Source organism: Schistocerca serialis, chromosome 2 (genome assembly GCF_023864345.2).
Source record: "Schistocerca serialis cubense isolate TAMUIC-IGC-003099 chromosome 2, iqSchSeri2.2, whole genome shotgun sequence".
NCBI lineage: Eukaryota > Metazoa > Arthropoda > Insecta > Orthoptera > Acrididae > Schistocerca > Schistocerca serialis.
The window spans coordinates 477107598-477122525 of record NC_064639.1 but is presented as its reverse complement, the minus strand read 5'-3'; the positions used below and the strand labels follow the sequence as shown (position 1 = coordinate 477122525).

Here is a 14928-nt window from a genome sequence, read left to right as displayed (position 1 = left end):
AGGACGCCGACAGAAATCAGGCTGAGTACCGCCATTAGGTCCTACTTAAAAACTTGGGCCCAACAAGAAAACAGCAGCCCGTCAGGTTTCTGTTGGCACCCTTGAAATTTATCTAAATACATAAAAATATAGACTGAAGTTATCTAATTAATAAAAATATAGTGAAAGTTGTCCAAATAAATAAAAATATGTCTGGAGTACTCTGTTTCTGATCGTAAGCCAGTGCTGTGATAATAAATGAACTGTCGTAATGAAACTTTTACTGTCGTAATGTGAAAGACAAGCTGCACTGTAAAGGCAATTAATTGTCGTAATGAAAAGGAGACTGTTTCATACTGTAAAAGTTAGCAATCTGACTGCAAGAATTTTAAACAGTATAAACCGCTTGAATAATGGACTTGGACATGAAACCTAGAGTAACAGGCTTTGCAAAATTTGATCACAGAAACTGCCTCTAAATAACATAAGTTGGGCCTGATTGAAGAAATAAAAAAAAAATCATAATATTTTCTCCTTACCTCTATTCTGCCCGCCCGGCTAGCTGCGCTGTCTAACGCGCTGCTTCCTGAGCGGGAAGGCGTGCCGATCCCTGGCACGAATCCGCCCCGTGGATTAGTGTCCAGGTCCGGTGTGCCGGCCAGCCTGTGCATGGTTTTCAAGGCGGTTTTCCATCTGCCTCGGCGAATGCAGGCTGGTTCCCCTATTCAACGTCAGTTAAGCTAACTGTCTCCATGTATGCGTACACCATAATTACTCTACCATGCAAACATATGAAGTTACACTCGTCTGGTACGAGACGTTGCTGGGGAGGGGGGGGGGGGGGGTCTACTGGGGGCCGAAGCGCACAATAACGCTAGGTTCGATGTGGGGCGGCGGTGGGGTGGGTGGACTGCTGTGGGTTTGTGAACCACTGAGGGCTACAAAGAGGTGAAGCCTATCCATCGTTTCTAGGTCCCCAGTTTAAAACACAATACCTCTATTCTCTGCAAATCTGGATAACGTATTGCAATACTGCTCTATCTTGCATACCACTATGCTACAGCTGCAAATTACTGTACCTACACAGACACACTCGAGGGGTGCAATGAAGTCTGTTACTTGCAAATCGAACTGTTTATCGAACATACTTGGTTGCGTGATCCATTAAAAAGAATTCTAAGAGAAAGATTGGTAAGAAAATGAAATATGCGCATAAATGACAGTATGTCTTTTTTATATTGAGAAAAAGTGCGCAAGGCAGATTTTAAATTTAATGAGCTTCTCAACATCCAAACAATGCAATTTCTTATCTCTCAAATCTAACAACTTTCAGCACAATAACCAAGTTAGTTCGATGGCGCAGCAATAGTGAAAAAAAGTAACATTATCGCGTAATTTTAAATGATAATAAATGATTGATTGAATAATTCATGCAACGATAACCGTGCCGTTATTCTTATTGTATGAAATAGTTTTGAAAAATAGAAATAATCTTTTATCTTTTATATATGTTAAAAGCCACGGCTGATTTTTCTCAGGGTGCTATCACCAAAAATAGCATACATATCCTAACGTGAAGACATCCGTCCTACTCACGATGGATTAAAATCCTTTGTAACTATTACGCGATAATACATTTAAACAATTCTTAACTATTTTTTCTGAGGGGCTGGATGTTCCAGGATAGCTGCCTATGTGCAATGACAGCGTAAGCATTTATTGATATTGTTATTAATAAAAACTGTACCTCTGGCCTAATATGAATTGAAAAATATTACAGGACGCCGTTTTCAGATTATTAAAAAATTTTTTAATGCTTTAGTACTGTTGGAAGAACTTATATAATTTTTGTCGGTAATGGCGTCACAACAACAATCCTACGTAAGAAATGGCCAGGGCAACATTTAATTATTACGTACTGAATCATATACAGGATAGGTACTAGCTACTCACAAAAATACGCTCTACAATGATTAATCTCATATGTATTCAACAAAATTATATTCCCACTACAAATAATTGTGTCAGTTACAGACCGTGAAAATTTAACATCCGTCAGTGAGGACTGCGGAATCGACCAGACAATGAAACAAAAACCACTCATCCTTCTTTTACAAAACACACAGATAATAATATTTGTAATTCTGATAGCACAGATAACTTCTCTATTGTTAAGTCTCTGCAATTTATTTCTACTATTTTTTACCGGAGGCAATGCTATAACATCATTAGTCTATTTACCTGACATTCCATTAGATTTCTTCCTTCACAAATCAGTTTCAAAAATCATATCGATTGAAAAAAAAGATAAATTGAAACATTAAATTTGAATTATAATATTGCCATAGCTTCCTCACTTGCCTAACTCTAACACAGCTGAACTTCGAGAGCTCTCTCCCTAATCAAACTAAACACTGTCTGCTCCACTGCTCCCTCACGCAGCTCAAAGATACTCACTTAACTTCTGCGATACAGCTTACAACATCGTTGCTCGCTCACAATCGATTCAGATACCAAAAATTCATATACCAAAATTATACATGACATCTATCACCCTGAACGACCATGTCTCGAGAAGTTATGTCTGTCTTCCCAGCGAATGCTGAGGGTACTCTCCAGATCTGTTAGACTGCCATTATCTGGTTACCTCTAACCACCAGCTACCTCTCAGGAATATACAAAATTGCAGCGCCTGTGTTGTGAAGAGGTACGACGCAGTGTTCCTTCGGACACGCATGCAAGTCCGAAGGGACATTCCATGGTACTTCTTCACAACATACTATTTGGTATTTATCGGCCAATACCGGACTACGACTTACAAATAAAATGTCTCCCCTGTACGGGAACAACATTAATGGGATGTGCGAGTACGGGTATGACACATGGACGACGTATATGGATGTCTGGGTGTGGCCGTGAGCCGTGCTCGGGTAGATGAAGCAGTTACGGCGACTGTTCGCGTATTGCGCGGAATCGGGGTTGGAGTCCAGCTGTGCAACAAATTTTCATTGTCGTCATTCCATTATGTGAGGTGGTTTATAAACGCAAATGCGAATACATTTCATGTCTCCCGGGAATGTATCCCGGTGCTCCCGACGGCTTTATTCATAAAAGGAGCTTGTCTAACGGTTGCCACCATCTTGGTGACCACCAATAATATTTGAAAGGCGTTACCTTAAAATTAACCTTGCCCAAAATTGCTACACACTACTTTAATCTAACTTAAATTAACTTATGCTAAGAACAACACACACATCCATGCCCGAGGGAGGACTCGAACCTCCGGCGGGATGGGACGCGCAGTCCGCGACACGATGCCTCAAACCTGCTACGGTCGCAGGTTCGAATCCTGCTTCAGGCATGGATGTGTATGATGTCCTTCGGTTAGTTAGGTTTAAACAGTTCTAAGTTCTAGGGGACTGGTGACTTCAGACATTAAGTCCCATAGTGCTCAGAGCCATTTGAACCAAAGTTGCTTCTGTACAGAAGGAATAATGTTCCTTAATTTCCGTCTCACTCTGCCTCGCGAATACAAAGAAAGTCTGGAGGCTGTCTGTCACTTATTTTATTTTGTAGCTTAATTACCTAATAAAATAAATGTATCATACAGTATAAAATTAACGTTGAAATTAAAAATTTTTGGAATCATTCTCGAAAAATAAAAATCTGTTTGCCAGTATCACGAAAACACCGTTATAGTAGGTAGTCGTGCAGCTGTACAAAAAGTTCGTTATTGTTGTTTTCGTCATCAGTCCTAGGGTTTGTTTGATGCAGCTCTCCATTCTTGTCGCTGGCCAGCTAACTTGTTCGTTTAAGTATAACTGCCACACACCACAATAGCAGCGATCCGCTTGCTATACCAGTATCCTGCCCCTCTGTGTGCACGACGTCCACGTCTACTCTCCGCAATCCTACACTTGTCAGCAGTGAGTCTTGACATAATAGCTATCCAAACCGGTCTACCTCTTCGATTCATTGCATTCTTTAGCAGGGTACCAATGTTTTCTTGTTGGCAAGTTGCAGAATGTCTTCATTAGTTACTCGATCAGTCCATCTTGTCTTCGTCGGGCTTCTAATAGTTCCCTCTCTGTCTGTCCCACTCGACGTTTCGCACCAACACAGAGCTGTTCATGAATATTTTTCTGCTTTCAGCGTCTATATTTTCGGATGTTATCTGTTCCTATTTCCTGGAAAGCAAAACTGATTCATTTGAAAAAAAAAATATCAATGAATGGAAAAGATCATAGATCTCACAGTGATTGTGATGTAGTAAAATGTACTTGCAAGGAGATAGATTAAGGAACTTTTTTGCTGACTTGGTCGTGATAAAGAACGACACAGACGAGAAGCTAGTGAGATGTGTGTAGAAGACATCTTTTGGGACTAGTGTACCTAGAAGCTGAAGATCGTGGAGAACTCTTTTGACGAAGATGAGGAAGATGTTTGAGTATGTTATTACATACAAACAGTGAAAGATAGGGTAGCACAGGGCACAAAGCAAGACATTATCAAACAGCCTTTAAGCAACACAATTTTGTATGAAGACTGCATGCAAACGTTGAGGCATTTGTTAGGAGACTGTGTTCCAGAGTTTCTATTTGCTATTGACAGGCATTCAAACATACATCTGTGTAGCCTCCCCCCTACCCCTCTTCCCCCAGTCATCCTCCACTGAGGGAAGTTTTACGCTGTGGCCACCTAGCGATTGCGTGGGCTGTTACGCAGGCAGCAGGCGGAACTCGTAGCGAGTAGTAGCAGCTAGATAGCGCTTGCGTCCCATCTGCCGCTTCAGGGAAAGCTGCGTCACTCCCACATCTCAGTAGCTCAGCTGAGGTTATACGGTTTTGCGTAATGACAAGATATTTTTGTAGTATTTTTTTGTTTGTAACTTAAGAACAATATCCAGACTACCTAAAAATGATGCATCGGCCGGGAATCGAACCCGGGCCGCCCGCGTGGCAGGCGAGCATTCTACCACTGAACCACCGATGCCTCCATTTCATTTATATTAATGAAGCTGTACCATCTAGACAAAATATGCATTTATTCGTGAAGTATTTTTTTTAGTTTTTGCACATTGATATTCAATGTACTTCTCGTACCGATCCTTTACGATGTGCGATCGTCAGAAACCTCCTTACCACACAAAAAGGACTCAAGCAGTCTTGCTCCTCTCTTCTTAAAAAAATATTATTATTATGTTATTTAATTATACAAAAGAAGAAAAATTGAACAATTACAAATTAACTAAATGTCAGAATTAATAAAAGTCCAAATACTTCTACACAGTTCTGACTCGATAGAACGTTTATAAACTTATCAACTATTCCAGCTTTGAAACTTCCTGGCAGATTAAAACTGTGTGCCGGACCGAGACTCGAACTCGGGACCTTTGCCTTTCGCGGGCAACAGGAGAGCTTCTGTGAAGTTTGCAAAATAGGAGACGAGATACTGGCGGAAGTAAATCTGTGAGGATGGGGTGTGAGTCGTGCTTGGGTAGCTCAGATGGTAGAGCACTTGCCCGCGAAAGGCAAAGGTCCCGAGTCTCGGTCCGGCACACAGTTTTAATCAGGAAGTTTCATATCAGCGCACGCTCCGCTGCAGAGTGAAAATCTAATTCTATTCCAGCTTTGTTTGTAGAGCCAGAAATACCAAAATGAATTATGTGAATCCATATCTGCTATAATGCATGATAACTCGTGATTTACGACATTGCTGGTAAATTTTAATTCAGTTCTAAATGCCTAAAAAAGTTTCAGCCTCACTTAATTCCAATCATAATTAATTTAGTTTTTAAGATATGACAGCTTCAATATCAAAGTTACATTTCAAACCTCACAAACGCTGTTTTGAGTTTTCATATTGTAATAATCTGGCGCCCCATTAAACATGAGTTTTCCTGCTGTATGAGAGAGAGAAAAAAAAGAAAGAAACGAGATCTTCAGAGTTCACCCTCTCTCCGTATAACTCTCCGTATATGTTTCCCAAAGAAGTCATGGAATGTAATTTCACTACTGCACCTTAACAGACTGCTGAAAACTGTTGTTACTCAGTTACGAGATTTATAAAGAACTAAATGAAATAAAACTATTACAACAGCGTTTATCAAAAAACTGTATCACTTATAAATTGCAGAAGATGTGTTTGTATCTCTGTACGTATAAACATAAGTGGAACAAAATCATTGGCCAGACAGTACACGTTTCACATTTGTCACCAGAAGGCCGCTAGATATTGTGGCCTGAGGGAAAAGAGAAAATGTCAGAAATCTCTCTGTTGTGGTTGGCAAGAGAGCCAACACCGTTTTACTAAAGGAGGCTGGCGTGAGGTCTGGAACATGACAAGGAAATTAGAATTTAGAAAAGCGGACGTAGCTGGTGGAATACTTAACTTTAATCCATTAATGATGAACGTCGATTTTGACGGTACATGATTCACAATATCAATAGTAACTGATAATGGCGCCTTGCTAGGTCGTAGCAAATGACGTAGCTGAAGGCTATGCTAAACTATCGTCTCGGCAAATGAGAACGTGAGTAGGCAGTGAACCATCGCTAGCAAAGTCGGCTGTACAACTGGGCGAGTGCTAGGGAGTCTCTCTAGACTAGACCTGCCGTGTGGCGGCGCTCGGTCTGCAATCACTGATAGTGGCGACACACGGGTCCGACGTATACTAACGGACCGCGGCCGATTTAAAGGCTACCACCTAGCAAGTGTGGTGTCTGGCGGTGACACCACACTCTCTTTTCACATGTAGGCTATAATATTGTTTTCTTTTATGCGCTGTGTTGTCATTGGTGCGCAGCGGAACGCAAGGAGGGATATAGAAGGTCAAGTGGCGGTTTGAGAAGTGAAAAGAGAAGGAAATATAAATGGGAAAAGATGGAAGCATTTGCTTTACTGTTTGATACAGGAGGAATTGTTCATATCTGTTAATTATTCGAAGAAAAGTAATGTGGTCAATAAAAGAAAGTGTTCAAGCATTTTTCTTAAATGCACTGGGGCGCAGAATTGTGCGCATCTCCTTTTTTGAGCCATCGGTCTTCTGGCTGGTTTGATGCGGCCCGCTACGAATGCCTCTTCTGTGCCAACCTCTTTGTGTCAGAGTACACTTGAAACCTACGTCCTCAATTAATTGCTCGATGTATTCCATTCTCTGCCTTCCTCTACAGTTTTTACCCTCTACAGCTCCCTCTAGTACCATTCCATGAAGTCTTAACAGATATCCTATCATCCTGTCCCCTCTTCTTGTCAGTGTCTTACCTCATCATTTCTTATCTTATCAATCTACCGAATTTTCAACATTCGTCTGTAGCACGACATCTCAAATGCTTCGATCCTCTTCCGTTCCGGTTTCCCTACAGCCACGTTTCACTACCATACAATGCTGTGCACCAAAAGTATTTGTACATTCTCAGAAATTTCTTCCTAAAACTAAGGGCTAAGTTAGATGCTAGCAGAGTTCTCTTGACCAAGAATGCCCTTGTTGCCAGTGCTAGTCTGCTTCCGATGCCCTCCTTGCTCCGTCCGTCGTAGGCTATTTTGCCGCCTAGGTTGCAGGATTCCTGAACTTCGTCTACTTTGTGACCATTAATCCTGATGTTAAGTTTCTCGCTGTTCTCATTCCTGCCAATTCTCATTACTTTGGTCTTTTTTCGTCTTATTCTCAATCCATATTCTGTACTCATAAGGCTGTTCATTCCATTCATCAGATCATGTAATTCTTCTTCGCTTTCACTGAAGATAGCAGTGTCAATAACGAATCTTAACATTGATATCTTTTCACTTGAATTTTAATTCCGCCCTTGAACTTTTATTTTATTTTCATCATTGATTCTTCAATATGTAGATTGAACGATAGGGGTGAAAGACCACATCCCTATCTTCCAACCTTTTTAATCCGAGCACTTCGTTCTTGGTCTTCCAGTCTTAATATTCCCTCTTAGTTCTTGTACATGTTGTGTATTACCCGTCTCTCCCTATAGCTTACCCCTATATTCCTCAGAATTTCGAACATCTTGCACTATTTGACACTGTCGAGGGCTTTTTCCTGGTCGACAAATCCTATGAACGTATCTTGATTTTTGTTTAGTCTTGTTGCCGTTATCTGCCGCGCATCAGAACTGCAACTCTAGTGCCTTTACTTTTCCTAAAGCGAAACTGATCCTTGCCTACTGCATAGTGCAGATAATTTGTTTTAGAGACGAGATCGCGAATGTGTTTGTTCTATGTATGGTAACGGCGAAGGTATTAGATAAGTGAGAATTTGTGTTCCAGTTAAATGATATGATAGGTACTTGATTTCTCATGCAAGGGACAGTCGGCAGCTCAGAAGAATTCCTGCGAGAGGTAGGGCGGATTGGGGCAAAACAGACCAACCACTCATTTCCCTTCAGCCCTGCGACTGCCCGTGGTCTACAGCAATCAGCAAGCACTTTATGACCAGCAACCAACTGCCGATATGAACACGTCCAGGCGGTAGCAGCGTCTCCTGGAGAGGAATGACCGTTAGTCAGACACACGCATGGTGCGTGTAGCTGGGAAGACGCGCTATCTGCCTGAGTTTGACCGAGGGCAGATTATGATGGGCCGGGGGCTCTGCTCGAGCATTTCGGAAACTGCACTATTTGTTGGATGTTCGTGGAGTGCTGTGGTGATTGTCTTAAACACGTGCCGCAACCAACCAATGTGAACCCCCCACCCCCCCAGACGTTGTGGGGTTGGGCAGCCACCCCTTATTACAGATGTCGGACGTCGTAGGCTGGGCAGACAGGTACAACAGGTGAGGCGGCGAACTGTGGCAGAACTAACACCAAACTTTAAAACTGGGCAGAGTAAAAGTGTGTCTGTAACACGAAGTGCACCGAACACTCCTAACGATGGGCCTCCGCAGCCGACCCCATGCATGTGTCCATGCTAACACCACGACATCGGCAGCTACGACTGAACTGAGCACTTGACAACAGGCACTGGACCTTCATCATGCCGACGGGAGTGTGCGAATCCGTCGTCTTCCAGGGGAACGGCCCCTAGATACCTGTGCTGTGGGACAGAGAAAAGCTGGCGGCGGCCCATTATGCTCCATTATGCTCTGGGGAACATACACGTGGACAATCATGCGTCCAAAGCAGCTCGTGAAGGCACCATGAGGTCCACGGAGTATCGTACACTGGTTGCAGGCCAGTAAACCCTTCATGTTTCCCGACAGCAGTGGCATTTTTCAACAAGATAACGTGGCAGGCATGTCACAAGGTCAGGAGTGTGATGGAGTGGTTCGAGGAACGCAGAGGCGAGTTGCAATTGATGTGCTGCCGCCTCCCTCCCTCCCCCCTCAAACCCTCCAGATCTGAACCTGATCGAACACATCTGGGATGCGATTGAATGGGGCGTCAGAGCTTATCACGAGGTGACTCGTGTGTGCAGATGTGGTGCCAACTCCCTCCAGCGACTTACGAAGACCTCATTGCTTCCATACTGTGAAGCGTCGTCGCTCTTATCCGTGCCAAACATGGACATACTGGCTGTTAGGTAGGTGGTCATAATGTTCTGGCTGATCAGTGTATATTACTGGCCGTCCGAAAAATGTTATCTTACCAGCAGACTTCACTGCCAGCCTTTTGTTAATTTGCTCTCCGATTACAGTCTGCGAATTTATTATATATTTTTATGTGAAACGTGCCTCGTGTCATCACTTCCCTATTGTAAGCAAGAGATGGAGAAGGAAAACCTACCATTGGCGGTGTTTTGACTGAATAAACCGAAACGTTTATGTGACAAAAAAACACAATACGCTGTACTAGTACAACATCTGCTGCTGTTACTGATCCCATGAGCCACAAATGGAGGATCTGACCGAAATCATTCCGGAAGTTTCAGTTCCCTTGCAAGGTGAGACAATTTAACATATTTATAGCGATAGAACCTCAACAAGTCTCTCACAGTTACAATGTTGACATAAACGCATTCCTGAAAATGCTATTATAGTGGCGCATGTGATTTGCCTGGCTGCAGCCATCCGAACTAGGTGTTATGAAGCACTGACTTGGTCATGTAGACGGTTGTTGCAGATGTAAAGCAAACAAGTACTCATGGCAACACACTTTATATTGAGGGTTTTGAACTTAACTGTTGCGTCATCAGGTACAAATTCAAATCATTTACAGCTAAACGTAGAGAGTATTAGTCTGAGTGATAGGGGCGTCCAGTAATCTCTATGTTTCGTTGTAAATGATTTGAATATGTATCTGACGATGCGGCTTTACGTTGTGAAACCGGTTGTATAATAAAGAATTATTCGACAGCTGCTGTGATTTTGTTTGGCAAGACTGCACTCATGGTAGACTAATTCGCCTATAGCTTCACTACTCGTGCCACATTGGATAATTGTGTCGGTCCAATATGAATCCGCGTAGGCAGGGGTTGCATGAGGTCGACTTTCTACTTTCCTACATTTTGGGGCATATACCGGTTGCCCCACGAGGATGTCGCCTTAGGAGCAGTAGAGCTGACATTCCTATAGTTTGCTACCAGTGATAAAAGAACTTGACACTTATAACCAAACGAAAGTAAGCTCTGAAGTTCCTTTTCTATATTCGCAATTTTTACCGTTAGCGAAAGAAGCAACGTAATCTACACTACCCTTGGCCTACTGCTGTGAAAAGATGTCTGTACTCGTCACCAATACCAGTTAAATAAATAAACAGTTCTCCACCTGAAGATGATGGTGTGAAACATAGAAACGCGTAGTGGAAAAATAAATATGTGCCTGACGTTGAAACTTCTATTTGTATGTATCAACAGTCGCAGTCCTCATAATGCCGTCCCTTATGGACGAAATACTTATTTTTTAGTTTGCTTAGTCATTTGGTCTGGTCAAGACAAATGGGACACCTTGCATGATGCCTGACGTCCGCTTTCCCTCAAACTTTCTGTGACATAAACTTCAAGTATGGTGACGTTACCTTGGCTGCTAAAGCTGTAAATAATTTTATGAACCGAGCAATGTGGCGCAGTGGTTAGCATATGGACTCGCATTCGGGAGGGCGACGGTTCAGTCCCGCGTCTAACCATCCTGATTTAAGTTTTCCGTGATTTCCCTAAATCGCTCCAGGCAAATGCCGGAATGGTTCCTTTAAAAGGGCACGGCCGACTTCCTTCCCCGTCCTTCCCTAATCCGATGAGACCGATGACCTCGGTGTTTGGTCCCTTCCCCCAAAACAAGCTAACCTAATGTTATGGACGGAAAACAGTTGTCCTGAAAGAGTAATATCTTTATTGAACTGTTTGTTCTTACTTTGTCATTTATGTTGTGGCGTTTTGTTGACAGCATGAGAACGACGTTGGATCGGAGTTTGGGATGAGAGCGAAAGGGCAGCGCGATGGACAAGTACGAGAACATCTCCGTGGTGGGCGAGGGCTCGTACGGGCTGGTGATGAAGTGCCGCCACCGCGAGACGGGGCAGCTCGTCGCCATCAAGAAGTTCATCGAGACCGAGGAGGACCAGAACGTGCGCAAGATGGCGCTCCGCGAGATCCGCATGCTCAAGGTGCGTCGCTGACGCCCACCTTTTATTTCACCACTCTACATAGTCATAAGACCTATGTACACCGGCTACAATAATTAGGAGACTGGACAGCTGCGAATTTCTTTGTCCTCGTCTTTTACAGATCTCGCAGCTGTGTCAGAACCTTAAAATAAGCCATTTTCGTAAATTTCAAAACCTGGAAAGAATTGGAGATCACCTATTAAATTTCAGTTCGATATCGATTATTGTTAAGTTGTAAATAAATAGTTTCACTTTTCATTACGAGGGGCGTTCAATAAGTAATGCAGTACATTTTTCCTCGGCCGGTTTCGATTGAAAAAATGCGGAATGTGTTGGGGGACATCGTAAAATACTCCAGTTTCAGATCCTATAGTTTCATGAAGTTCCGATAGGTGAAGACGCTATACGTAGCCTTCAAAATGGCGTCTTAAACGGAGGTGCGATCCAAGCAGAGAGCTGCTAATGAATTTCGTTTGGCGGAAAACCAGGGGACTGCAGATATTCCTAGGCGCTTGCAGAATATCTACGGAGACCTGGCAGTGAACAAAAGCACGGTGAGTCGTTGGGCGAGGCGTTCGCCACCATCGCATCAAGGTCGCGCAAACCTGTCCGATCTCCCGCGTGCCGTCCGGCCGCACACAGCTGTGACTCCTACAATGTTGGAACGTGCGGACACTCTCATACGATCTGTCTGGCCCAATGAATGATGCACTCCGCGGGAAGCGGTACGTGGGTGATGGGGAGATCATTGGTGCAGCAAGACGTTGGCTCCAACGCCGACCAGTAGAATAGTAAGTACCATGCGGGCATACAGGCCCTCCCAGCGTTGTGGCGTAATGCCGTCACATTGAGCGGAGATTACGTTGAAAAATAGGGTTTTGTGGCTAGAAAAGCGGGAAATAATATGGTGTATCGGAATCCTAAATAAAACAACCTGCTTTAAGAAAAAAAGTCTTCTACATGTTGTTACATAACTTGAGAGATGCCGTATTTAACTGGGGCTGAGGTTGGCGAGCTACCACTACTCATCTGGTAAAAAAAAGCACTCAGTCTTCAGGCCACAAGTGGCCCATTGGGACCATCCGACCGCCGTGTCATCCTCAGTTCAGAATGCGGATAGGAGGGGCGTGTGGTCAGCACACCGCTCTCCCGGTCGTCATGATGGTTTTCTTTGTCCGGAGCCGCTACTATTCGGTCGAGTAGCTCCTCAATTGGCATCACGAGGCTGAATGCACCCCGAAAAATGGCAACAGCGCATGGCGGCCTGGATGGTCGCCCATCCAAGTGCCAGCCCGACAGCGCTTAACTTCGGTGAACTCATGGGAACCGGTATATCCACTGCGGCAAGGCCGTTGCCTACTCATTTGGTAACGTCTCCTCATAATATGATTATGCAGGGCTACCTACTGCTTCCAGTGCAACGCTGTGTCACACAGGTATGCCCAGCTTCCCTGTCATCGGCGCGGTGTTTCTGTTATTCATTAATGACAAACTAGGTAATTCGCGGATTTAACTCACCGACAACAATCATTAGTTTCGTACTCCAAAACGAGGGTTTGGAAAACTTGAGAGACGAGGTGAGAGTGAAATGAAAGAGTTGTGAAAAACAGCACAGAATTTGCAACCCACAAATAAACATACTGAAGATTTACAGTGGGGAATACAACGTGACACGCTGTCAATCTATGAAACGCATAAAAACAGGCCAACTTGTACAATCCTATGTTTCGAATTAATGCTGTTTCTGAAATGAAACGAGACCCACTAAAGATGACCGATAGGTGTCGAAAAGAGTTTGGGTAAAGAAATGCATTGTGTTTTCAGAACGCAGAGTTCTAGAAACCCAAATTTGTTTCGGAAATACGAAAAAACTGCAGAAGGAGCTTCCTGCCCTAGGAAAATGATCCCCCTTTGTATTGAATGTAGTTAGCATCAGTGCCAGTGCCGATAACTACAGCGTCTATGAGAATTCGAGGAAAGGTGCTTAGTTTTACAATTATTTTTACAATTACCGCGTTTTCAATGCGGTTTGATAAGTAAACTGTAAAAACTATCTTACCTCTTTCATATTACTGCTTCCGTTGTGAAAATAAAATGAAATACCACACTGTAGTTTTTAGTGATTGAATTCTCTCCAGCAGATATACCCACAGAGTACTGATCTGATGAGCGTTTCGTAATCTGACTTGGGAAGACTTGAGTACTATGTGCAGCAGAATTATATTTCCGAGCGAAGTATAGCGTTGGATGCCTAACCATTTTTCCTGTTAGTAAGCGTGGGAGAGCCGACAGCATAGTTTTTAACGGTCTTACTGGCTTAAGAATAAAAGGTAATAATCAGAACAAAATAACTAAAGGAGATATCATTCCGTTTTAACGAATCAGAGCCTTTCAGTTAGTTTTTACGTATCAGAGTCACAGAGGTTGTTGTCAAGGCCAGATTCATTTAGATCTTTGTGTGTTGTGTGTGTGTGTTGTGTCTGTGTGTGTGTATTGCCGAAGGTCTAATAGTCTGGTTCCTTTTCACAGCGTAAGAAACAAGCTTCGTGTTTTGCCGGCGTAACGTGTCTTCAAACGGCAGAAGCGAATAAACTTGTATCACTTGTTCTAATGACCACTGCTGGTGGACTTAATGCTTTTTCCTAAGAGGTGCAATAACCAATAGTCGCCTATTCCGTTAGTGCCGCTACACGCCATCCAACCCAGTGTGAGATCATCTACGATTCCAGTACATTTGTTGTTTATGCCAATACCTCCGTAGCCGAGGCAAAATTGAAGTAGGAGTCCTAGTTAGTGCCAAGTAAAGGAAGTTCTTGTCGAGGTAAGCGTAAAGCAGGGTTGCAGCTGATTTCCACTGTCAAGAAGAACCAGTGAAGAAAATAAGAAAATAAAAGCAAGTTCAGAATGTGAAAGGAGCCCAAGTTAAACAGATACTATTTGTATGGAATGGCGTAGCCAAAGGTGAATATGGATTAAGGGTAACCAGTGCCAGCTTGAAGGTGAAGAAGAGCGACACGCACAACATCGAAATTATGAAAGAAACGAAACAAATACTGTCGTATCTTGGAAGCAAGCACAAACAGAATAGTGGAAGCAAGAAAGATATCAAGCGTATGCAGCTATTATGCGAACAAAGCTTTTGTCAGCGGCAGAACGGTACAAGTACCGAATGTTGACGAGAATGGAGTTTCTGAAAGCGCCCATCTAGAGTACAGCATTCAATGGAGATTGGCCTTGACAGATTTCCATAAGCAACTGGAAATATTTGAAATCTGAAGCTGTAAAAGTATATTGAAAGTCAGGTGGATAGGTAAAGCTAGATGAAGTACTAGAAATAACAGACAAGAAAAGAATTCTATGAAGACCTCCTGCTTGGATGTAGAAACATTATTTGGAACATTAT

At 43.1% G+C, this 14928-nt stretch overlaps 1 protein-coding gene and 1 non-coding gene across 2 annotated transcripts in view; one reads left to right on the top strand and one right to left on the bottom strand.

Moving 5' to 3' along the window:
- LOC126457401 (uncharacterized) overlaps window positions 1-14928 on the top strand; it is a 357727-nt gene that overhangs the window by 189678 nt on the left and 153121 nt on the right. The window contains exon 2 of the mRNA XM_050093661.1: window positions 11306-11525. Coding sequence (XP_049949618.1) covers window positions 11358-11525 — 168 coding nt within the window. The 5' untranslated portion in view covers window positions 11306-11357. The remainder of the gene's footprint in view (window positions 1-11305; window positions 11526-14928) is intronic.
- On the bottom strand, window positions 4901-4971 carry Trnag-gcc (transfer RNA glycine (anticodon GCC)). Its single transcript has one exon. It is a non-coding gene; the product is annotated as a tRNA-Gly (tRNA).